General features: G+C 30.3%; 2 protein-coding genes and 3 long non-coding RNA genes across 7 annotated transcripts in view; 1 reads left to right on the top strand and 4 right to left on the bottom strand.

The window, feature by feature from the left end:
* LOC121123929 (apicoplast pyruvate carrier 1) overlaps positions 1–14,395 on the bottom strand; it is a 44,270-nt gene extending 29,875 nt beyond the window's left edge. The window contains exon 1 of one of the 3 annotated variants that reach the window (XM_071891280.1): positions 13,815–14,395. The gene's annotated coding sequence lies outside the window, so the exon portion shown is untranslated. Of the gene's footprint in view, positions 1–11,442; positions 12,142–13,814 lie in introns of those variants that run through there. The other 2 variants (XM_071891279.1, XM_040718989.2) reach the window with 2 other exon arrangements.
* Positions 14,396–15,678: 1,283 nt separating this feature from the next.
* LOC121123927 (uncharacterized) lies at positions 15,679–16,378 on the bottom strand. The gene is made up of 2 exons (XR_005866154.2): positions 16,273–16,378; positions 15,679–16,208 (listed from the first exon to the last, which is right to left on the bottom strand). It is a non-coding gene; the product is annotated as an uncharacterized lncRNA (long non-coding RNA).
* A 720-nt stretch (positions 16,379–17,098) lies between these two features.
* On the top strand, positions 17,099–18,033 carry Pmvk (Phosphomevalonate kinase). Its single transcript, XM_040718987.2, is given in 3 exon segments — positions 17,099–17,388; positions 17,390–17,420; positions 17,550–18,033. Coding segments are annotated over 3 exon segments (552 nt in total). The 5' UTR covers positions 17,099–17,259; the 3' UTR covers positions 17,942–18,033.
* Positions 18,034–20,413: 2,380 nt separating this feature from the next.
* On the bottom strand, positions 20,414–22,011 carry LOC139906438 (uncharacterized). Its single transcript, XR_011781955.1, has 3 exons — positions 21,360–22,011; positions 21,173–21,298; positions 20,414–21,111 (listed from the first exon to the last, which is right to left on the bottom strand). It is a non-coding gene; the product is annotated as an uncharacterized lncRNA (long non-coding RNA).
* An 870-nt stretch (positions 22,012–22,881) lies between these two features.
* Positions 22,882–23,994, bottom strand: LOC139906439 (uncharacterized). The gene is made up of 3 exons (XR_011781956.1): positions 23,311–23,994; positions 23,120–23,259; positions 22,882–23,057 (listed from the first exon to the last, which is right to left on the bottom strand). It is a non-coding gene; the product is annotated as an uncharacterized lncRNA (long non-coding RNA).
* Between the last annotated feature and the right edge of the window lie 2,313 nt (positions 23,995–26,307).

The following is a 26,307-nucleotide window of genomic DNA, read 5'->3' as shown; positions in this document are numbered from 1 at the left end:
TTTTGTTTTTATTCCATGTCTTCATGTATTAAAATGTGTACCCAACAACATTTGTCATCTCATCCGTGCCGTTGTCAGTGCAGAAAAGGATACAAAGACCATTCACAACTCCATTTGAACTGCTTACAACATCAACAAGTCAATTAAAGCACCTTACAGCCAAGAAAAACCAAAACTTATGCCGCAACAATATGGCTAACTTCTGGCCTGCCCTATATGTCCCTCCCCCGGCCCGAACCTTAACTCCCTGGACACCACAGTTTGGGGTCTCTTGGGGAATAATGTTTGCTGTACCTCTCCTCCAAATATGGATTCCCTACGATCAGCCATCATGGTAGCGTAGTACAAGAGCTGGCTTTCTGTTCCCTGGCGTATCGAGGCTGTTACTCATTGTGAAGGAGGACATATATAGCTAAAAATATAGCTAAGTATAGTATTTAAACATATCACAAATTAGTTTTGAGTTGTCTTTTCTTGATTCCATCAAAAAACGTTCTTCATAATTCAGTCAAGCAAATGCATGATTTGCTTCAATACTATTTTTATAAAATACGACTTATTGTAGATTTTTTTAAATAGGAAATGTGAATGCGGATATTTCTTTTAAAAAATCAGAATATTTCTAAAATGTGAATAATCCGCGGATAGAAATGTGAATCCTAGTATTTAATAAATCATCATTCATCAGTGCATTTAGCGTGCTCGATAAGATCTTAAATACTGAGCGCGGACACTTAACCGAAAAAAATGAAAAATATATTTGATGATAAATGATACTAAATTACTATGTTATTATGATTTCCATTATACTTTTTTCTGATTATAATAGATAAAATGGCTAATTATTTTATAACAAATTGCAATGTTTGAGCGTTCATGAATTAATTATCGTCTCTGACTCTAATAATCTGAAGATAATTTGTGATTGGAGAAGAAACTTAGTTTCCTCATCATTTTTTTAAAAAAGAATCACTCAAAATTTCGAATCTAAATTTTTTTAAAAAGAAAATTTTATGAGTCGTAAAATTTATTTCTAATGGTGCACCAGAACTTAGGAGGCGTTTAATCAAAATAAGATCTGTAATTTATTTGCTGAAGAAAAATACAAAATCCGAAAATACCCACCCAAAAAAGGATATATATATATATATATATCTAAATCAAAGGGTGTACCAACTTTTGCCAATTTTAGCGTAGAGCCGCAAAAATTCCCTCTGAAGATATTTCACTGCTGTGTATTTTCAAAATCATAAAAATCCTAGTTATTATTCTACAGATAGTTAGAGCTATCCAATTTCCTTTTATAATGCATAATATATATTACAAAGAGTAATATTTCAAAATTCAAATTTAGAAAAAGTTCAAATTAATTTTGACAAAGATGAAATCAAAACAATAGAAAACTAATTAAACAGCAAGTATTGCACCTGTTGAGCGTCCAATAAAAGTTAAACTATTTGCGTAGGAGAGTAGAATATTAAAAAACTACTACTTTTCCCGAATATTAATAACTAATTCAATACAAATTTGGGACTCTGGATTTTTTGGAATTTGAAAACTTTGAGGAAAAAATTATGATATGTTGTAATGATTACTGAGCACTTTAGTCTTAAGAGCGATCAGTAATAAAAACAAACAAAATTCATTTTAACATATCAGCGTTTATATTTTATTCAAATCTACACATTTACGCACATGAATTATGATATAATTGTTCATAAGAGACCAATAACAAAAACAAACAGAATCAGTGCTCTTTTTATGTATGAACACGCCTGCAATATTTTATTACTACGACTGCATTACATTATCTTATATCAAAAAAATTTATTTGATTTACATCAGATATACGTTGTATGCTTAATACACATGCTTCCAATATTTTCTTAATACGACTTCCCCGTGAGTTTTTGTCATATATTGATACATACAAATCGACAGAAAGACAAATGTTACTTGCTTAATATAGATTAATAAGCTAAAGTTTATCTGCTTGTCGACGCTTCATTTTTGATACAGATTGATAAATATCTTTTTGAACTTTGTGACTACTTCATCTAAAAAATAACTATAATTATCCCAGGTTAATAGAATTCAAGGTTAGACCATCATGTAATCCGGCTTGCTAGAATTTTTATTTTGATGTAACGCACCGACTGTTTGGCAAGACAGACAGATTTTGACGTCATAGAGAATAAACACGATATATTAACCACATGGTGGAAGTGTTATGGTATAACCTTGAATTTCTATTCACCTTGGTTTTATCGAACATGGTTGTGTTGTACGTCAGTGAATCATATATATTTTATTTTTTTAAAGACAAGGAAGGTGATTTGTATGATCTTGAATTAAGTTTTAGAATTTTCTGTAAAATAATTTATAACTATATGCTTAAAATTAATCAAAGGCCTCGAAAAACATTGATCTAAAGCTCAACAATTAACTAGGAGCAATGTCAGGTACTCTCGCTAGTATTATGTAAAAGATATTAGATTGAATGACGGTTATATAAAAAATATTAATAACAATATTTTTAATGTTTTGTTTTTCTCCTCTTTTCTTTGAATACATTAATATTTATCAATCGTTTTTTGTTTGTTTTATCAAATATTTACCAAACAATATTGGATTTATCTAAAACAGGTGGGGGCATCTCCTATGTCTATGTTTCGAACCACCTCCGTCATTTCCGCCTTTTCAAATCCCTACACATAACTATATATTAAACGCATAATGAAAAGTGGTCCCACAAATCTATATTTTTAGATGCATAACATACATAAACAGTCATACTCTGGATTACGAGATATTTGATTTGATTTTGATTTCAAAAATTTGTTGCAAGTTTACTTCTTTATAGTTATCACAATAAAAAAATTCATCTTGTCTAAAAAAAAATTGACAAACATTGATACTTCTTCAAATTTAATCTGTTTAAAAAAAATATTATTTGTCAAATTTGCTATGTATATATAAATTAGACAATAACTTTTCAGTCAAAATTATTTAAAAAAGCCAAACGGTCCAGTTACCTTCCCCTCAAAAACAAACAATATATAATTTGACCCTCCCATTTGAAAATACGTTCCGTCGCCAATAAAACCACTGTACTAGGCCCTTAAGCCAAGAACAAGTTGGTTTACTTGTACTTCTCTAACACGGATGGAGCTCGTATTCGTATTCTAAAGTACTACTGTATGTTGTGAGTGCTTTGATAATTATGATCGACGTAATTTATTATAAACGTGTTTATAATAAATAGTATCTATTAATATCCTTGATATGGACGGGTTTCGTTTTCATTTTATCTCCCTCATAAAATAGGTACATATTGTATCTCATAACATGGACTAATAGACATGAGCAAACTAAAAAGAAAAATATTATCCACGAGGTGGTGTGAGAGTCTGTAGCTTCAGAGTACAACATAATTTTTCACAGAGTTCTCTGTATGAGTAACAGAGTCCTTTTATCCTCTATCTTGTCACTCCCTGAACCCTTTATCCCCATCCTTTTTTATAATTATTATTGAAAAGTACAGCTAATAAACGATAAAGGGGGGCCAGTTATAAATGAATGTTATGGTTGTTAGGAGCGGTTGTTGGGCAATGCTACTTTTCAGTTGGCATCAAAACGTAATTACTAATTACATTTACTAAAGTCATTAATAAAACTTTCCATACATATAGAGGCGAAATCATTCGACTCCGGACTTCTCATTAAAGAAACTCAGACAAAATATTTAAAGGGAATTGAATCCTTCAGTCTTTTCTATTCAAGTTTATACAAAGATACATTCGGACATTTCTACTTAATCAAGCCGTCAATGACCGAGGTGTCGGACACACATCAAATCTACTCTGCTTCTTCGCTGCTTAATATAAAAAGAAGAAATAATAGAGATACCTTTATCTACATCTTTGTGTAGCTCTCAGGATGGCCTACACTCGTACTTGTTACAGTTGCCTCCACAGAGACGAGCTTTTCATTGCTTAAATAGATCAAAACAGGAAGCAAAAATTATGGAGGTTTTCCAGACCTCGGATGAAATAATAACAGAGTTTAAATTAATTGTAATTACAAGCCATGACATCCAGAGAAGTCCCATACATCACTAATACCTACATTATTACCTAGGGAGGGGGCTTGGGGGAGCCCTAGAACCCGGAGTAACTTAACTATATTTTATATTAATTAATTTTATTATCCATAGTTATATTATTTTGCTGCAAGGCGGCGCCACCCCTTTGTTTACAAACTTATATTTGTAAACAACACATATGCCTTATTGTAGTATAGTCAAAGAATATATATAATTAAAGAACTCGAAGGGCAACGTGTCTGCTGAATGAAAGGAGAGATCAACACAAAAGAAGAAATAAATATCTACCTTAATGCAGTAGTTGAAATTTATGCATTAAACTTTTTTTAATCTATGATATCATTCAATGATTTTGTAATAAGTACAGACTTTAATTTATAATATTTATTTTACGCAATTAAATTAAAGTTTTTTAATAAAAATTTTATAATTATTGTACTTAGAGAATTATTTGGGGTTTAAAAAAATGTTTTAATTATTTTTATTTGTTCAATACATATACAAACAATCGTATTATTATTTTGATACATTTTAACTATTATCTTCAATCAAACAACTTATAATTAGCTCGTATGGCAGACTGTTAGTAATATATTTATTTTGTAAAGAATTTAGATCTTCAAGAGAGTTATATTCGTAGATCCTGCCAAGCAATATAGCTGAGTAGAAGAAGATTCCTGACTCAATAATTTTTGAAATTGTAACGACATTCAGATATTACAATAGAAATCTATTAAAGTTAATAAGTCACTTATATTTTTTAAAGCACATAGTCACTTAGCAGTTCCCAATAACTATTTATATGTAATACCATAATAGAGGAATGCATTGTGGACCAAAATATTGAGAAAAGAGGAAGATTATATCTTTGAGAGCTTAAAATAATCTTCTACTTGTTTTTTAAAGGCAAACAAGTCTTACAGTACTAAAGAAATTAAGAGTGAGGCTTGAAGTGTTCAAGATGTATCATTGTCCATATTTGCAGTAGAGCACAAATTCAAACTTATAAATGGAATTGATATTTGTGATAGAGATTATTTAGTAGTGATTCGTGCGGTTAGGACACTAAAGGATTCTTGTCAAGGAAAGAGTTTACTCAAAGTATGAGTTGACTTTAAGAGGATTGAACACAAGTGTTTCAATGAAGAATTTTTGGGTGGATAATTATAAATTTATATGTCCTCACTATATTTTCATTTATATTTTTCTTTGTGTAACTCTTCATTCCAATAATATAACCCTAGGATGGTTTAATAGAAGATACATTAACTTTTTATTTGGAATAGCAGATAAATATATGCTTTTCAGACAAAACTATGGAGAAAAGAGAGACACATTATCTTTAAGAGCCTAGAATCATCTTCCACTTGTTTTCCAATCAAAAAAGAGATTCACAAGTATTAAAGAAGTCCCTTATCAGGGACGAGGCTTAAAATGTCCAGGTTATAATTAACCATATAGAACATACATCTCAAACTCCACCTTATAAATTCAATTGATATCAATATATTTGAGATGAGTGATTTCTGCATTATATACATCAAAAACACTTATCAAGGAAATAATTTTATTAGAGTAGGAGACGAAGCAGAGTTGCCTTAAGGAAAAAAAGACTCAAGAACTTCAATGAAGGAGCATTGGATGAGAACTCTCTCTGTTCCTCACTGACTCTTCTGTCGATTATTTGTCGTTTTATGGAACTCGTTAGTTCATATATGTAGAAGTATACGATGATTCCATGGAAGATCTGGAGGTATTTATGCATTCTTGAGCGTAGAAACAATTATTCAAGAGGTCCGTAACAAGGCATTTCGATCTTTTAGATGAAGATACATTACTTATTAATAATAAGAAATATTACATTGCTGAACTTATAAGTATTAATAGCTTTGATAAACACGAGACTAAGGTAGATATATTCAATACATATAATCAGTTGTTGACCTGGATTTCAGCTGTTAACGTACGACAAAAGAAGCCTGCCAATTCATTAGAACTGTCCGTATTGCTCTTTTGTTCTTTATATATATACTCTGAGCATAGTGCATTCATACATACTTCCTGAAAATTATTTATTTATTAATTGATGTAACGTAAGCCATGATTGAACAATTAAAACCATCAAAAAGCTATGTCACTCATAAATATGCCCATACTTTGATCAGAACAAATAAGGAAAATATGCGCATATATTAAAAATAATCGAACGTAGATAATATTATGTAAATAAGAAAATATTGTTTCTGGTTAGTCAATGATTAATCTTTGCTCAAATAGAAAAATGAGAAAAAAGCTCAATCAACCCGTATAAGATTTATGTAGTACCTACGTACTAACCCATAGGCCTCAAACTCAGTTATAAAAAAAGACGTCTGCACAATCAACGTATAACTTTATTTATTTTTTTAGATAAAAATCATTTTAATAATACCTTTTCTAAAAGGTATTTGAAAAAAATATATATATTATTTAAGTTCAAGAGAACAATTTATCCCAAGTGTGTTGCCCATTGAGCTACATCGTTCCACAAAAAAAAAATCATCAAAAAGTATCTTTCTTGTAAAAATATTAAAAATATTTAAATTTCATCTCCATAGTAAAAAAAAACTAAACAAAAGGATTTAAAATTAAATTTCTTTAAAAAACAAAATTAGAAATTCAATTTAATTTAAAAGAACTTCATAAACCCCACTCACGGTTAAAACCGACCCTGAATACACAGTGACTGTATTATGAAGAAGCAGAGCGGATACTTGAATTAAGTCTAGTCCAAAATAGGGCCCCTTTACATAGAACTTATTTTTGATAAATCACAATAAATTTAATAGAAAGATAAATCTTTAACAAAAAAAGGGATCTCAAATTTTGTTTACTTCATCCCAAAAATATAAAAATTATTTATTTAAGAAATCCCAAAAATTGTGTTAAATATAAAATAATTGATCGAATGTCTTTATATACCTTGACAGGCCCGGACGACCTCGTGTGGATCCAGCTTTGCCAATACAGAGTCTCTAAAGCAGCTGTAGGCCTCTACTGGTACATCATCTCTGCCAACAGCTTAAAGTCCGCCAGCAAGTCCTTCTGTAACCGTGTTGAAACCTGCATGAGTGAAAATGATGGACAATTTGCAGAGTAAATAGATGAGATCAGGGGCGATGCTAATTTTCATAATTCGAGGTGAAAAAATAGCATCACCGTAATATATTTTGTCTATCACTTCCATGTAGATCTTTGAGGCTTTTACATACTCCACAACCTTTCTGATCCTGTGCACTTTATGACGGCTAACCTTAAGCCTCTTAACAATATCAAAGTTTCTATGGCCGGCGAGGACCAATGTGGTAATATCTAACTTTTTTCTTCCATTATTATTAATAATTAACATACAGGTGTACGCGTCTAAAACTGAACACTCCATTAAATTTTAGGCGTTTTTCCTTATCTACAGGCTTGAGGACTTGACGAGGGGTTCTCTTGTAAACCGTAAGGCCAAGATCTTTCTTAACTAGCCGGTTCATGGTCGATCTGCTGAGGTTGAACTCCCTGGAGAGGCTGCTGACGGTGACCTTGCCTCTCTTGTCCTCGATAGACTTTTTCACGGCAGCAACCATTTCGTCCGACCTTCGAGGCCTTGAATTAGATCTTGTGGTCGCCTCAGGAGTCCCTTTGGCTACCACGCTGTAAACGGTGGTGCGGCTGCAGTTCAGAACCTTGGCAATTTTAGTGGGAGTTTTTCCCCACGCGGAAAGTTCCAAAATTACAACCGACGTCCCTCCATATTATCGGTTGTTGTTTCACTGTTGATATTTAGATTTTGCTGGAGTTTTGTTTATAACTAGTCAAGACCCTTGCCTCGAAGTATAAACCGGTTTCAATTCAATAAAATTACGAATATGTGCATGGCGTAAAATTTAAAGGAGTGTTCAGTTTTTGACGCGCACACCTGTATTACAATGTTACACCACTTTTTCGTTAGCTAAGAATCTAGCTTCAACCTGATTTAAATGGAAAAATTTGATTTGTACTTTACAAAACCTCTTATATCGTCGTCATATAAGTTGTCATAGACTTTTCGAACCCCTAGTATATACATATATATGATAAATTAAAAAAATGGGGAGGGGGTGGGCTCAAAGGAATAACGACCCCTCTGGTTACTAACAAGGTCGTGGCTAAACAGCCCAAAAGTTATTTATCAATTATCACGTATGTCAATTGGTTTTATATATATATATATATCATAAAAATATGGGGGAAGGGCTTCAGACACTTTAAGGGGGGCTTGGGCCCTAAAAAAAAAAAAAAATAATCTTACGATGCAACTGGATAAGACACATGTTTCTAAAGACTGCTATTGTAGCACCTCTTATTACCGCGATAAACCTTCATGGCGGTATATTTAAGAAGTGTATTGCATCTTGTGGACAACCGGTACATCAAATGTAATTGTGAGAAAATTAGACATAGACAGGTTTTTATCGCATACCAAATAAATATTTATATATAAGAAGATAGATACTATCTAAGTACTAGAACTATAAATCTTTATGTCTCAATGTTAATTAATGAATAAAAGTACATAATTTTTTTTTTTATAAAATTAATGAGTTTTGTTCCGTTTTGAACATATTCAAATTGTGTAATATCAGAAATATTGTATCAATGAACATATGTTTAGTTTCATAAATGTAAAGGCTCCCGAAATACGCAACATTTCCAAAGTATTATGTATACATATAAACATGTATAAAAGTTTAATACTTTTATAATAGGATATCCTTTTGTGTAGCTTGTAGAATGCATTTTTAATGTAATCGATTTATGCTTAATATTTAATATCACTAATAATGGATTGATAGATTCAAAGTGAGTTATTAATCCAAATTTGTGTAAATGTAGATACTTTCTATTTTTAGTGGGATACTTTCGCATTAAACTATTTTGCCTAAGGAAAATGTCGCCTTTATATATAAACAAATGAACAGAGCTGGAGAGAGTACCATTTTTTATCCCGTATCCGCACCTCCGTAATAAGAGTTCGTGTTGTTCCGTATCTACACCTCCGTATCATTTTTTCGGATATAAGATTCAACCTCCCATTTATCAGCAGGGGCGTCCATAGGATTATGCTTGTTATAGTTATTGGATTTTTTGGAAAAAAAATCAAAAATATACAGCTATTCGCCACAAATTTAATTTTTTTGAAAAGATTCAAAAATACAAATCTTTTTACAGAAATATTAAATTTTTTGGGAAAAAAATAAGTGTTGTTCATAACCATTGATATACATAAATCCGGTAAAATGTTTAACTATCCTGTTTTTTTGGATTTGGAAATCTGAAGAATGAATTTTCTTTTCCTTAGCAGTTTTCATTATTATTTATTTCCTAAGTAGTGAACATATTTTACTAAATAGATTCAATTATATTCAAAACCTGATTGAACATTCGTGTGTATTAATAAAAGATGGAGCGTAACCCTGAAGAATTTGTTGCGGACTCACAATTGTAAGTCCTTTTTGGAGTCAAAGTAAAATTGGGGATCGACATCGGAGTAATTCTAGCAAATGTCCTTGTTTATTTCCTTTTTCCCTTCATCTGTTGTCACAGGTAATTGTAACTGAAACGTCATGCCCATTATTCTTAGTCTCCTCAAAAACAATCTTCAAATTGTCAGTGTTAATGTGTTGATTTTCGCTTCTTTTTTTTAACATGTCTATAGTAATGAGGATTTTCATCACTAGGTAAAACGGGTATAGATCTTATTTATTCAGGCTTGTGAACAGACTACAAAATTTACTGGCGTTCAACGCAACACACAAATTAAAGTTCATCTCAAGGGGAAGGCCTGCAGTGTCTTTCATAGAAACACCGAGGGCCTCAAAGCCACTGTCACGCAGCACTGGGACTCAATTACCAAGGACTGCGTCTGCTGTGGGTGTCAAGTCTTCTGCCGCTGCCTGGAATCCATCACTGACGCTAAATACGGTAGCATTAACGATTAAGAGAGTTGTTGAAATTCTATTGTTAATTAATAAATTATATCTTGTTGAAGTGTTCAGATTTTAATGGACTACTTGGTATATATCAATATGATAATTAGTTTAACAAAACCATCATACGAGTATTTTTTTAAGGACATCCTTTAAAAGTCATTTAAACCTAACTTGTTTAAGTATAATTATATACTTGCTGATAAATAAGTCAATACTGGAATTAGATTAAGTGTTTACAATGAAATATTGTTCAGAATTAAAGTGTTTATTTTAATTGAAAATTGGTGTTATTTTTAACGAAGCATTTATTCGCAATTTCTTAGCCAATATTGATAAACGTAAAAACTAATAATTAGCGATAAAAAAATATTTTTAATGTAAACAAAAATTGTTAGTTTTTTTCTTAGATTTTACAGCAAATTTTCAGTGACTTATAATTTAGTACAGTAATTTCATTCTTCAGATAATTATCACATTATTTGACGGGATTTTTTTGCTCTACTCATGAAGAGAGAAAAAAACAGTATATGGACCTGGGCACCACATATAAAAATCCTTCCAAAATATTTATTAAATAAGTATTAAAAAAAAATGGTGCGTGAAAAGTTCTGAAATTAAATAAAAATAAGTCAAACAGATCATTTAATATATAATAGTCAAATAATTGATTATGATTATGATAATGTTTATTTTTAATTTCGGAACATTTTTTCACGCAACCTTACATTGTTTATTTTTTAAATATTCTAGAAGAAGAATATAAGTTAAATTTTAAAAAATCAATCAAAATCGCACTGTTTTTACTGCAAAACCTTTTGAAGTTGTCATAAAAGGTTAATTCTTTAGGCTTAGCGATAATATAAATCTATTTATTAAAATAATATTTCTTCAAAATATGATCCTCATTTTTTTTTATTTTTGTATGACTAGACGAATTTGGTAGGAATTGTATTCAAGATAACTTACTAAATAATTTATTTTTTGAATGGTGGAATGTTTTAATTATTTTTTATTATCTTCAATTTTCATAAGATATAGTCATTTACATTCCAAATATGGCTCACAATCATAACTATACTCTAAAAACGTAATTAAAAAAAAAGGGTTTAAAGGCCAAGCCTATTACGGTTGAAGGTTCTATGGGTCATTTTCGTATTTCATGACTTAAATTACGGTAACTAGAGTGGGTTTTAGTTGGTTTATGCAGGGCCATATCGTAATAATTTAATATAAATTACCAATTATTAGTGAGGCATTAGTAAATAATGTTTTTATTAAGAATAGTCGTAATTAACTGGTTATATCTACCACACAAAGTTAATATAGATTGTTCCTTACCTTAAAAGTATATGGAGAGTAGATAGGAATATATATAAGTGTTTAGATATACTTTTGTTTGTAGAACTAACTGAATTTTAAGTATATATTGACTCATATATTTAATGCATTTGACTGACTTCTTCAATTGTAAGGTTTAAACATTTTCATTACATTTAATTGGAATAAGGGTTTTTTCCACTTATTATGATCTCCCAAAAGTTATTGATTACAAACAGTAAATTATTGAGGATTTATATCAGAAGGCGTACAATATATAGTATATATATAGGCCTGAGACAAAGCATAGTGTGTGTGTGTTTTTTTTTTTTTTTTGCAATAAAGTATAAAGTTTAATTCAATAAATCAATCATAGATCACATATTATGATTATCCTTCAATCTTAACCCAATTTTTCTTCAAGGACTCCCGACAAAAAGTCAAAACAAAATTGTACAAAAATATTATTGTAGACAAATTTAATAAATAAAAAATAAAAATTTGCAAATAATTTCTATACACTGGAATAAGTAAGGAAATTAGTTGAATCAACATGAATCAGAAGTATGCATAAATTGATACAAATCTTGTTATACTATGTATTTTTTTTCTCTCACTCACATGATTTTTTAATGCTTGTGTACTTCATAATGAAGTACATTAATTACAAAGAGCTTTAAACTATTATTCATCAAGTTAATCATATAATGAAAATAGACTGATATTTTTTTAATAAATGTACGGAAAATGAATGTTTGTCCCTTTATTAACCTACTCCCTTTTTCATATTAAAGACATAATAATGGTTTGTGGCCTTTAAAGGCCTCTATCTCATTAAATTTTTATTGATATATTTCCATTTACCCCGAACATTACACTGGAATTAACTCTTTTCAAGGGCATGAATTTTTAATAGGAATTCTCGATTTTGTTCTACTATGGAATACAAAAAATTGATTCATAATTTTTTTATTCTAAATGTACTACAATAGGAAAATCAATTTAGTAATTATAATACATAAATGTAGGCATTGTTCATATCAAATATTAATATTGTTTAGCTACTATAGCAAAAATGCCCCCCCAATCATATTAAAAAATCGTTCATTGTCACATCAATCATTGATTTATTATAATAAATTAAAAAGCGATTGTTATTTATTCAATTTCTTTCTTTCTTATGGGTGTAATTCAAAGTTCATTTTTTTTTTTAATTTGAGGCACAAATTTTTTGCTAGAATAAATAGAATTTTCACTCACAGGTCTGTGACTACGCAGGGTGTATGTTTTTTACTATACCCCTTGACTAAATTCTTGTAGTCCAATTTTCGAAAATATATTGTCAGATCTTGGTTTTTTTAAGACACAATATCAATAAATCCTATTCATTCTTGTGAATTGTTTTGTATATGTACTTTATTTTTTCAAAAAGGTGGCTTTAAAAAACATTATTTCAAGGCTGATCATGTTTTATCATAAAGAATAACTAGGCTCATTAATGATATTATATTTTGACAATAACATGCGAACATAATCCCTTTGTGACTGTTTAGATCAATAAATACTACTATTGAAAATGATTATTTTAACACGAGGAATATTCATGAATCATTGTTTGAGATCCAAAAAAAGGGATCTTCGTTATGGTCATTCCATATAACTTTACTTCGGATATTTACTCAATTAGTGATCCTTCACACTCATAAACTATCATAATACAGTCAATTAAACATTTAACGCTTCTAAAATATCCCTACATTTAGTCTTAGCAGATATTTTGTCGTAATAAGAATCCCTATTATTGCTAAAGAATCGAGCAATTCTCACTTTCATATAAGTTTATTTTACGATTAACCATAATATTTTTTGTTGGTGTTATTAATAAGTGTATCGGTAATTGAGTAAATACACTTTTGAGATAGTTGAGTCTAAAAGTTGGGCCTAGATGACTCATGATCCTTTATAATCGGATATTGATTCTAAATTTTGAGTTATATTAAAAAAAAGGCTTAGTAATCGATCCCATGACTATTTTAAATATATTTGTTATGGTGCAGTGCAATATAAATACGATATTATCTATGAGTGCAATATAGCCATTATAATATCATTATGTACGTTGACTAAATAAATTGCATCACTGAGGGAACATGGTAGCTTTTTTCTATAGCATTTAGAACAGAAATTGAACTATGAGGTATATATTGTATTAGTAAAGCCTGAAATTGATATCAGTTTAGTTGCATGGTCGAAAAGGAATAATAATTCCCCATGATCCTACTTAAGAGTAAGTGAACATTATTGATTAAATAAACGTGCAGCCCTAAGATTTACAACATTAAAATAAATTTCAAACATACAAATATTTTAAAAAGACTTGTTGCTTTCCTTACTTGAACGTAGATGGTGGAGTTGAGAAATAGAGAGCTCAACAGCTTGAATTCCATGTCATATATGAGATAGAAAGTTGCTAAGACGGACAGTGGCTTTATGAACTTATGAATTACAGAAATAGTAATAAGATACTTTTCTTTTTTCTTAACACGCACTCAGCAAGAAGTATACAAATAGGTTTCCACATCAGGTTGAAAAATAACAAACTAAACTTTTTCGCTAATGATAATTATCTAATTGATAATGTTTTCAAGCAAACGCCTACTCCTTGCCCTGGCGTAGAAGTTAACTTCTTTACGGCTGATCCTGTATCGTGCATATACATGACTACGAGTAAAAGGATTGCCGCCGTGCATTAACTACGAGGGAGAAAATGCTTCAATGAAGAAATGTTTGAACAGCTTACATCTAAGAAGAGGAAACGAGAAAGAAGGAAAAGCTGCTTTCGCAACATCTCAAAATTATTCTAAGGAAACGATCACTCCTAATGGTTGTATAATAGAACGTAAATATATAATGAAAATGCAGAAATAGTTTATTAAGTATGCATTAGGATTTCAACACACATTGGGATACTTCCATTGATCATGAATGAAATATTACATAAAAGTTTGACTTATATAAAATAAAATAAAATATGACGGTTACGGGGTAGAAAGCAAATAACTAGAAAAATAAAAACAAACTCTGCATTTTTGCATAGTCAAATGAGCTGTTCTTTTTGAGTTATACACTTTCCCGTTATAAATAATAAATCATGCTCAATACGTAATGTTCTTTTATATTATCACCAATATTCATAGATATTACAATTGAGCAAAACCATATGACAAGAATCCCTTTATAAGAAAAGAAGGTGATTCTATGGGCATACTGACATAAATATCATTCATTAACCATAATAATATTGAGAATTCTAATGATGAACTAAATTTTTTTTTGCATTCTATACGACATAACGTTGTCATTTTTAAAATACATACTATTTATTTAAAGAGATTTTTGTATTATTATCATAGCTACAGAATCCAACGTTTCCAGTTTTTTCATAACTAATTACAATTGATACAAGATATGAATGAATATTATCCTCAGCATCCTCCAATGACAGAATTTATATTATTTTTTTAGTACAGTTCAAAGCTTCCCTCTATTCTTCAGACCAACAAAACTCCAGGATTTACCGCAAGTACACTTTTTATTGAAATGTCATAATCCGACCACACTCGTTCGAGTTACAGGAATTTATCTATATTTTTCAGAGGTGGAGATTTAGACTCGAGTACATATTTTGAAGACTTGTGACTCAACTCAATAACGCAATCAAAGACTCGCTACTTGACTTTAACTCGATAGTCATTCTAATTTTTGAAGACTTGTGACTCAACTCAATGACACAATTAAAGACTCGCTACTTGACTTTAACTCGAAAGTCATTTAAATTTTTTCATAAAACATAAAGTAAGTACTCTTTAAAGTATATATATTCCCTGAGTACTTGAAATGGGCTCAATGACTTGACTATGATTTTTTTTTTAGCAAAGACTTCAGAGTCGACTTGAAATATAAGAACTTTTCCCTAAAACTTCCATTCTTTAAAAAAAAAAGAACCACTCAATCTTACCACAAATTATATTTATATGTTAGTTATAGGATTTTCTATAAAAAAAAAGCCTTAATGCTTGTATGGATAACTCATAATATATTGTTCAGTCACAGATTTTTATATTAAAGAACCGATTATGTTCACTGAGTAACCCAAAAATGTTTAACCTAATAATTTAAGGAGTATTTTTAGAATGAACCATTACTACATCCAACAAATATTCCACAATTATCTCCATTAAAAATAATACCCTTAAATCAAGAACAAATTTTATTTTTGAAGATAGTATGTTCACTTTCCTTAAGTTATGTGTAAATATTGATAAGAAAATACATTGAAGTAAAATAATTAATTTTTGAGTAATGTCTATTATCAATGAAGATGTAGTTATTAGTTTTACAGTGAATTGGAACATCCTCAATTTTGAGGAAACATCCAAGCATGAACCAATTCCACAGTAGAATAATTGAACTCTTTTATAAAGATAAATTAACGCTAATTATTATATTATAAAGTCCTGGTTTGACATAGACATAAGTTTTTTTATCTATCTTAAACTTCATTTAATCTCCCTAAAGAAAAAAACAAAAACAGTCAAAATCATATGAAATGAATTTGTACTATCATCAATTACTCCAACTACGTGTCCTTATAGAACTCCATGTCACATTTTCATTTCAGCAGACCAAATATAGAGTATCATATCACTTCATGAAGTAAGAATTAATACATATATTCTATGAAAAACGTTGAAACAAATATCCAAAGCCACGATAAACATACAATTCTATAAATAAAATGGCAAAAAGTAAGACGTAAAATTAACAAGTTAAATATTCAACACTATTTACATTAAACTAATAACAAATTGACCTAGATTTGGCTAAAATCTGTCACGAAATCAAGTTGTATACAAATAGTACAAAAGAATTACACTTGCAAATTCGAAAAACAGACTTTTTCTGATATTTATTATGTAATCCCCTGATAAGTAATATCCTTATTGGTTGCGTTGGAACGGTAAATGTATGCGAAAACCTCCTTTGAACCCAATAATCGTATTTTATGACCATTATAAAATCGCAATTGATGAGCTCCATACGACTGAATGTGGAATGTATCTTTGTTTTATTAATCCTGTGGATAGTTTTTTGTCTAAGTATGTAATATGGATACATTTTTGGACACAAAAGATTGAAAAAATCATTTTTTCATCCGGAATGCTAAAAGTAAAACAAAAATCAGACCATTGACATAGAACAAATTACATTTAAAAATTTATGTATTTCCTTAAATTATTCCAAACCAGCTTGAATTCAAGTAAATACATTATTAATCAAACTTTGTAGTTATCTTATCAATCAATGAAAGGTATAGTAAATTTATTAATTCATTATAGGATTCGTCCAGAATATTTGGCCCAAAAATCTACAAGCCTAGGTTATATACTAATATTAATATATATATATATATATATTATTAATAATATTTAGTATTGAAGCTACATATTTAATAATAATTAGGTATATATATATATCATATTAATATATATTTTATGAAATTATTTTAATATTTACCATTTTCAGTATTGACGTCACTTTGAAATATGACGTCATGTTTGATTATTATGAGAGGTTTTATTTTGTTTTTTCTGGAAGATTACCTTCCTCTAATAAAGAAGAGACTTTTTTCATCTCTAATTTTGTAATAGATACAAATCCAACAAATAAAACATTATTATTTATTAAATTATAATAACTAGTAACGGGAACATTTCAATTTCTACCTGTATCTACTTTCCCAAAATTACTACATAATTTATCACTAATTTACTCAAAATGCCGAAGATTATTTATTTGTTCATGGGGAAGCGGAAATCTGGCAAAGATTATATAGCGGATCTATTGGAGTCAGCATTAAAGGAGAAAGGAGAAAATGTCCGTGTAGTCCGATTAAGTAGTCCTATCAAAAAAAATCTACGCTGAAAGGCATGATTTGGGTAATTATATATGGATAATTCGTTGTTATATTATAAATTAAATGATTTTATTCATAATCTTTGACAAATTTTACCACATATTATTTTATATTTATTAAATAAATGCATAACTTTTAATTTAATTTATAGACTATGAGAAGCTTCTATCCGCTTCAGACTATAAGGAGAAATATAGAGCTGATATGATAGAATGGTCGGAAGAGCTTCGTAATTTAGACTATGGGTTTTTTTGCCGGCACGCTATTCCAAATGAGGAAGAGGATAACGATAAACTCATATGGATTGTCTCTGATTGCCGTCGGCAGACGGATATTGACTTTTTTGAATATAACTTCCCTGATATTGTTCGAGTGAGGATAAAAGCGAGTGAGAAAACTCGTCAAAGTAGAGGTTTTGTTTTCCAAAAAGGAATTGATGATGCTGAAAGTGAATGTGGACTTGATGATTTTGATGGAGTAGATGTTGAAATCAACAATGATAATACTCCGGACATTTCACAATTGGTCAATCGTGTCAAATAATATAGTAACGTTACTGACGTTTCACTATTTCTGGAGTTTAATTATGTTATGCGATTATTCTATTGATAAAAATACATAGAAATGTTTTTAAAGTAGGCTGTATATGTGTGATTTATTAATTCTACCCATTACTAGTATTTGTATATTTTCAATCATATTGCCTCGTTTCCATTTAATAACGTAATGATATTCCATATTGAAGTACGGATATAGAAATCTACTTTTATGTATTTGAAGTACATAAATGAAAAACTAGTCCATGCTTGATATTTAGAAACTAATTAATGTTCTCCTCTTGAGACCATGTTACTTTATTCGCTAGCCCCAACTAAGCATTGTCCTTGGCTAAGGGATGATACAATTGGGCGAACGTCCAATTAGGAGTCGACTACTCCTAGGAACATTGTCTAAAATTTGAATATCGTTGTTTGGCCAAGAACAAATATATGCAATCGGATCCTTGTAGACTTGAACCTACCGAAAGGTGAATAATCTATCTTCGGGTTGAACTAACTTTTTTTTAAAGATCAAAATCAGCTACAAGAGCCCGAAATCCCATGTATAGTTCTTTTTGAATTGAATTCTGTGTTGATATTCTTGGATACTGTAATCCATGTGAAGTTGGCTCAAATACATCTCCATTTCAGATCATAACGGTTATTCATTCGATTGAGTTCCCACTCTCTTTTTCAGAAAGATAAACAAGGTTGTTTTATTGTTGAGATACCAAACCCTCAAGTAGAAGTATCAGTATGACACATTTGTACCAAGTCCCATCGTTAGATATTTCATCTCTCCACTTTTGTCGTGCCAGCCCATCTTCATCCCTTATGTTGGTTATTACAGACCACAATGACTCATTCCTGCACGAAGTAACATTCCATGCACTATTAAATCCTTCCATTGTATTGTTTTGTTATTTTTTCCCCTCTTGAATCCTCCCAAAGTGGTTCCAAAGACCATTTTCTATTCAAGGCCTTGGCCTCCTACCATGACAATTGGTTTTACCAATGTACAAAGCCTCGAAGTGGTCATAGAAATTGTCGAACTCTTCCTCCACATCAAGATTCCTTGAATACTTAATGTTAGTTTTTTCTTCCCATACTTGAACAATTTCTTGAAGAGACACTAAGGCCATGCCCATCATAACTTTAACCAGCCTGCCCAATTCGAAATCTTGATTCGTAAGCGTTTTTGCCCCTTCTTGGCTATCTGATCCGTCACTGTTTTCTTGAAGTGAAAGAAGCAGGTTTATACGTCAGTATATGGTAATACTTGCTGCACAGACTTAATGGCAGTAATCTCCATATCCAGCCTCATCTCTGGTGGCCCATGCTCAACATACTCCTTATGATATTACGAAAAATTATAAAAAAACGTGGATATAAAAGTCGCACTTATTTACTGTGGGTACAAATGTCGCGGATACATATGTCTGGATACAAATGTGGCAGAATCAATATGATAGGCAATACAATAAGGGAGTGAGGGTTTCAGAAATTCAACTATAACTCGGGCTCTGGAATGACAACCTTAGGCTACTGAAACCATCCCGAACCTCCAAAGGCTTCGCTCTTGATTTTTTAAAAATATTTAAAAAAAATTGTAAAAAAGGTCATTCCAAGATTATAACAATACATTTACAGACTAAATGAAACACATTTCACTTAACCATATAGTCATATCATCAATTACTCTCAAAATTGCTCTGAGGCCATAATTATCTCCTGATTTACTTAATATACATACAAATATGAAATATATATTCACATATACGAATTGACCTCTTCCAATGCATGCAATACATCATTCTTGTCATCCCAGTTGCATAGAGATTCTTAGATGGGCATAACAAATATTTTTTCCAAATCGAAGTTATCATGCTTCTGAGTCCAATTCCTCGTGCTCCAAGATGAGTCCAAGTCATGTTGACTCTAACCAAAGACCTCACCATATCCGATATAAGTCCATTAAAATAAATGTATGTATATTAATAAAAATCAAGGTTAATAAAAATAAAAGGTTGGCCCGTCATGTTATCGGGCTTGCTACAATTTTCAATTTGATGAATCGTCCGACTGCTGGGCAAGATGTGACAAAACACGTAACCACTCATACCCTATGACGTCAATATTAAAAAGCATGATGGAAGTCAAACATAAGTCGTACACCCGTTTGGTATAACTAAAGTTGATACTTCTGTAGAGAAAAACGCGTGCAAGGAGAGGGGGGAGAAAGACTTATGGTAACATTGTATAAAATACTGATGTGATTATCAGATGCCTACTTTATTATGATTTTTGAGGGTATAACGAAAGTATTTATTAGAAAAATGTTTAATGAAGATATACTACGTATAATTGACTTACACGTTTTTTATCCGTTACAGTACATTTGAAAACGTCACACTCCATGAAATTGTAATTCACTATGAACCATATTCTCAGAATAATAACTAATGAAACGACAAAGTAGAGTATTTCGAAATATATTTGTAGTTCCAAGTTTAAAAAGAAGGCTTAAAATAAATATAATCTACATACTAAAAAATAAACCATCATACATTTATGTTAAATATACAAAATTTAACAATTGTGATCATATAACTAATAATAGCAATAAATTATAAATACAGAATATTGAAATAATAAATTGATCCAAATAATATTTTCTTGTTCTCACAAGAATTCAGTTAAATATGATATACTTTAGGTTGCTAAATACAAGCCAGACGTGGCTTTAATGAAAAAAATCATCACCCTTTTTCCCTAATGTGGAAGTTGCTACATACAATTGTGCACAGGATAGATATCGATGAGATCTAAATAATTATTAATAATAAAGTAAATGTCAAAATAATAAAATTAGACCATAAATATACTTTTAAAAAATGTTAGAATTAAATCCATTCTAAAGATTTAGTGCAAAAGCTAATTTTGTCGTAATGTCCGGCGATATTACTCCTTATTAAAGGCATCAAAAAAGATTTCTACCCGTTATTTATGCTTGTATAACAACATACTATTATTATGAAGGATACGCAAAATTTCTAATTATAATGCTACACCCAATGTAACTACCCCCGTTGTTGTAACCATTTAAGCAGTTGTTTTTGCCTTTTATGAGTTTTCTAAAAACTATTTCTTGGAGCTTATGAACCATAGCTAATCCTTAAGTGATAAAAAAGTAATATTTATTGACTATGTAATATTGGAAACCTAATGATCATACCCAAGTCTTTAAGTGAAGAAAATAATGTCAGACAAACTAGTTGCAAAACATCCAAAGCTACTACTTCCGTTGTTGTGACCATTTATGGGTTTGTTTTTGCCATTTAATGAGTTGTGTATCATAATTCTTAATTTTAGGTAAAATAGAATCACATTTTATGATTAGATTTAAAAAAATGAATACTTACTGTTAGATGGTACAAAATTGAGAGTTCCATATCGTAATTTGGTGTGGATGACTCTATATCTTAACTTCACAATGTACAATGGGGGTATTTCTATAAATAACATCATTACCAACATCCTCCATTAATTTAATGGAAGGGATGGGTTTACCCGTGATTTTTTGAACGTAGGATGATTAGCAATGGATAAGGGTATATTACATATAATAAGCATCTTTATGAGATCAGAGTTAAAGTCTGATTTGATGTATTCATAATTAACTTGATTTTTAGATGAATATCCATGCTCTTGATATGAGATGAGAATAATGAGTAGCGTGTAACTGTAGACAGGGGACTAAAGGTACATTTATATCGATAAATCCCACAAGCCATCTGTTTCTCATACGGTAAGTATTTTCCAAATTCCTGGGCCTCCATTTTCAGAAATCCAGACAGAAGTTTATGTTATTTTAGGCATTTTATTCAGTTCTCCATCTACTATCAGCATCTAATATTATATTAATATTGAATAATAAAGGCGGGAATGATAAAGTTCTCCATTGAATAAGATGTATATCATTAATTATTATATAATTTAATCAATGATGCCATAAGTTTTTCTTCCCTTCTCTTCGCACGCTTTTGTATTCATACCAAAATTATTAACCTTAGGTATAACTATAGTTGATAATATTGTAGAGAAAAACGCGTGCGAGGAGGAGGGGGAAAAAAATACATATGGTATCATTGTTTAAAATACTGATGTGATTATCATCTGCCTGCTTTATTATGATTTTTACCCTCAAAAATCATAGTAGTATATCTTCATTAAACATTTTGCTAATAAACGAATGTATTTATTAGCAAAATGTTTAATGAAGATATACTACGTATAATTGACTTCGACGTTTTTTATCCGTTACAGTAGATTTGGAAACGTCACACTCCATGAAATTGTAATTCATTATGAACCTTATTCTCAGAATAATAGCTAATGAAACGACAAAGTAGAGTATTTGAAATATATTTGAAGCTCAAAGTTTAAAAAAGAAGGCTTTAATTAAATATAATCTACATACTAAAAAATAAACCATTAAACATTTAAGTTAAATATACAAAATTAAACAATTAAAATCATATAACTATTAATAATAAAAAATTATAAATACAGAATATTGAAATAATAGATTGATCCAGAAATGTTTTTCTTGTTTTAACATCGGAATTCAGTTAAATATGTCATAACTTTAGGTTGCAATACACAAGCGAGACGTGGAGTTTAATCAAAAGATAATCACCCTTCTTCTTCATGTGGAAGTTGCTATATACAATTGTGCACAGGATAGATATATCTCTACCGATGAGATCTAACTAATTATTAATAATAAAGTAAATGTCAAAATCATAAAATTAGACAATAAATATATTAATAAAAAAATGTCAGAAATAAATTAATCGTAAAGATTTAGAGCAAAAGCTAATTATGTAGTAATGTCCGGCGATATTACTCCCTATTAAGAGCATCAAAAAGATTTTCCCCGTTATTTAAGTATGGTTATATAACAACATACTGTTATCATGAAGGATATACACAATTGTTAATTATAATGCAACACCCAATGTAACTACCCTCGTTGTTGTGACCATTTAAACAGTTGTTTTTGCCTTTTATGAGTTTTCTGAACACCACTTCTTGGAGCCCATCAACCATAGCTAAGCCTTTAGTGATAAAAAAGTAATATTTATTGACTATGTAATATTGGAAAACCTAATTATCATACCCAAGTCTTAAAGCGAAGTAAGTAGTCTCAGACAAACTAGTTGCAAACCATCCAAAGCTACTACCCCCGTTGTTGTGACCATTTAAGCAGTTGTTTTTGCCCTTTACTGAGTTGTGTATCATAATTCTTGATATGTTTAGCTAAAATAGAATCATATTTTATGGTTAGATTTAAAAAAATTGAATACTTACTGTGAGATAGTACAAAATTCAGAGTTCCATTTCGATATTCGTAAATACTTTTTACTGATAACTTGATCGTCATTTGGTGTGGATGACTCAAAACATTTTTATATGTATTTCTATATATGACATCAGTACCACCATCCTCCATTAATTTAATGATGGTTCCTCAGGAAGGGATAGGTTTACCCTTGTATTTCTCCATAAATTTTTTGAACGTAGATGATTAGCAATGGATAAGGTTATATTACATGCAATAAGCATCGTTGTGAGATCAAAGTTAAAGTCTGACTTGATGTATTCATCGTCAAATTGATTTTATAGATGAATATCCATACTCTTGTTATGAGATGAGGATAATGAGTGGCGTGTAATTCTAGACAGGGGACTAAAGGCATATTTATATCGACAAATCCGACAAACCATCTGTTTCTCATCCTGTAAGTATTTTCCAAATTCCTGGGCCTCCATTTTCATAAATCCAGACAGAAGGCGACGTCATTTTGGGGATTTTATTCAGTTCTCTATCGACTATCACCATCTTATATTATATTAATATTGAATAATAAAGGCGGGAATGATAACATTCATGATTGATAGAAGAAGATGTATATTATTTAATCAATGATGCCATAAGTAATTCTTCTTTTCTCCTCGCACGCTTTTCCATTCTTACCAAAATTATCACCCTTAGGTATAACCTTGATTAAAAATCATATGTGACGTCAATTCTTTGAACTTACCCTCACTGTAAGCTGGAGACATTACTCAAACTTTTGTGCACCTTGTCATCTCTAAGGACCTCTAGGGAAAGAGCGGTTAAGGGAAAAGTTAAACAATCTAAAAACAAGGAAAACTATGTTCCTAACACCGACCTATAATATCGTGTTATTGTTGTGACGTAGTCGCCCTTATTCTTCTCTTTTCACTCGGGTGGAGACGGCCTGTTCAAACTGGCTGGGTGCCTTGAGGAACATGTAGAAGCTTGAGAATTGATAACTACTAAATCCTACCTTCCCTGCCTTGAGAGTCCACTCTTTGCCTAGATTCCTTTAGTTGCCTCTATGAACTTCTTTCTCTATGGTTGACACCAACACGGCTTATTAAATAATGAACAAAAATACATCAACCATTTTTTTCCATTTCTAATCATTCAATTTAGTTTTTTTTACACACTTTTTCTTTATTGATTGGTAATTAATACCTAACTCTGTATTGGCATAAGAGTTTTGCAACAAACTTTAAATTAAATCATTAAAAAAGGAGACTAACGACGCCACTAGTTATTACTCGAATCCATCACTATTTATATAAAAAAATGTGAATAAATTATTTATAGCTCAAAAAAATAAATAAACATACTTATTGAGATTGCCATTTTTATTGAAGAAATATTTTTTATTAAGTTCTAGGTTTCATGTTTAATATAATATTCTGAGATGAAATTCGATTAAATATGAATGTAGTCAAGTGCAGTATTCAACATTAATACAGGTTTTCCAATATCATTGCCTAAAAAAAATATGTAATTTCTAGAAAAATTGTTCCGGAGAGGCCAAATAAAAAGTTTACTCTTTAGAATTGTTTATATATCTAGTAAATAAAAGATTTGCCAGATAGAACATTATTACATTGATAAAAGCCACAATAATAACATCAAGTGTAATGACTCTTTTTACATACTCCTAAGTAAAACATTGTAGTCAAATTTATGGAAAAGATTTGTTTTAATTTAATTTGGTCACAATTTTTTGAAGACGAAATTTCAAATATTAAATTTTGTTAGTCAAAAGCAAAAATTCCATAATTGGGCTCTACAGCCTCTCCAGCCCACCCCCTGCGGACGTTCTTATTAATTATACGCTTTTTATTCAAATTTGTAGGACAAGTTAAGATTTGTCTTGTGCTAGTTCTTACTTAAGACTGAGGACTGGAGTTCCGTCCAGTTCAGTCGTAAAGACTGTTCGTGATACTGGACTGGGCCGAATAAATAAAGACTGACCAATGACTTATAATATTAAGATCAATGTAAGATATAATATTTCATATTAATTAATTATTTGAATGAAACTTAAAATATAATCATCTTGTACAAACACAAACTGAAGTAATTAACTTACTTTTTAAGGACAAACTCATCAGTCCAAATAATAAATTAAATAATTTTTTGCACATTTAAGTTAGAAAACCTTTTAACATAAATCTACTTTGTTTTTGAATTGAATACATTCAGTCAAGTCATCATTTTTTTGCTCAATGTTTTTTACCACAACAGGTTGGCTGATTGGAGCTTGTGCTCCTCACGATTGTATTAGAACTAATTGGACTAACAAAGCACTAGTTATGATGTCCAAGAGTTTCAGACATAGTTTAGTACTTTTATCTGATTTAAGAGACTTATATAGTCTCCGATATGAGCCATTGAAATAAGCATTTCAATTTCTCATAATTTTATCGTGACTATCAATTTTGGCTACTTGAAGTGCAATTTGGAACTTATCAACCCTTTGAATGCAAGATAAGACGAATTTGGAAATAAAATTGATGATAATTCGACAAATAATATAAATTTTATCAATGCACAATTTTGAGAAAAATAATTATAGCTGTCTTTTATGTTGACTAGTAATTTGAAATTAATTATAATTGAGTATGAAGAAAAATAAATGCTGGAATGTTGAAAATGTAAGGAATTTAATATCTTGAAAAAAATTTCCAAGTCTTATCTTGAAAAATAATATTGGTATATGTATATCATTTACATACAGGGTTGATCATATATAGAGGTACACAATTAATTATTTTCAATCTGGAATGACATTGATGCAAAATCACGGAGGAGGACAACAAGACGTCGTATCTCTAACAAAGCAAGCTTAGAGGGGTCGAAAGAGCAAAGAAGATTCGAAATTTTCAATAGGCCAACAAAAAATTTCACAGTTGATGCCACTGTGAATAGACAGAATAGCAGCTACATCATAACCGAACATCCAGACAATGTCTCAG

Source organism: Lepeophtheirus salmonis, chromosome 9 (assembly GCF_016086655.4).
Source record: "Lepeophtheirus salmonis chromosome 9, UVic_Lsal_1.4, whole genome shotgun sequence".
Classification (NCBI taxonomy): Eukaryota; Metazoa; Arthropoda; class Copepoda; order Siphonostomatoida; family Caligidae; genus Lepeophtheirus; species Lepeophtheirus salmonis.
This window is presented reverse-complemented; position numbering and strand designations above follow the sequence as displayed.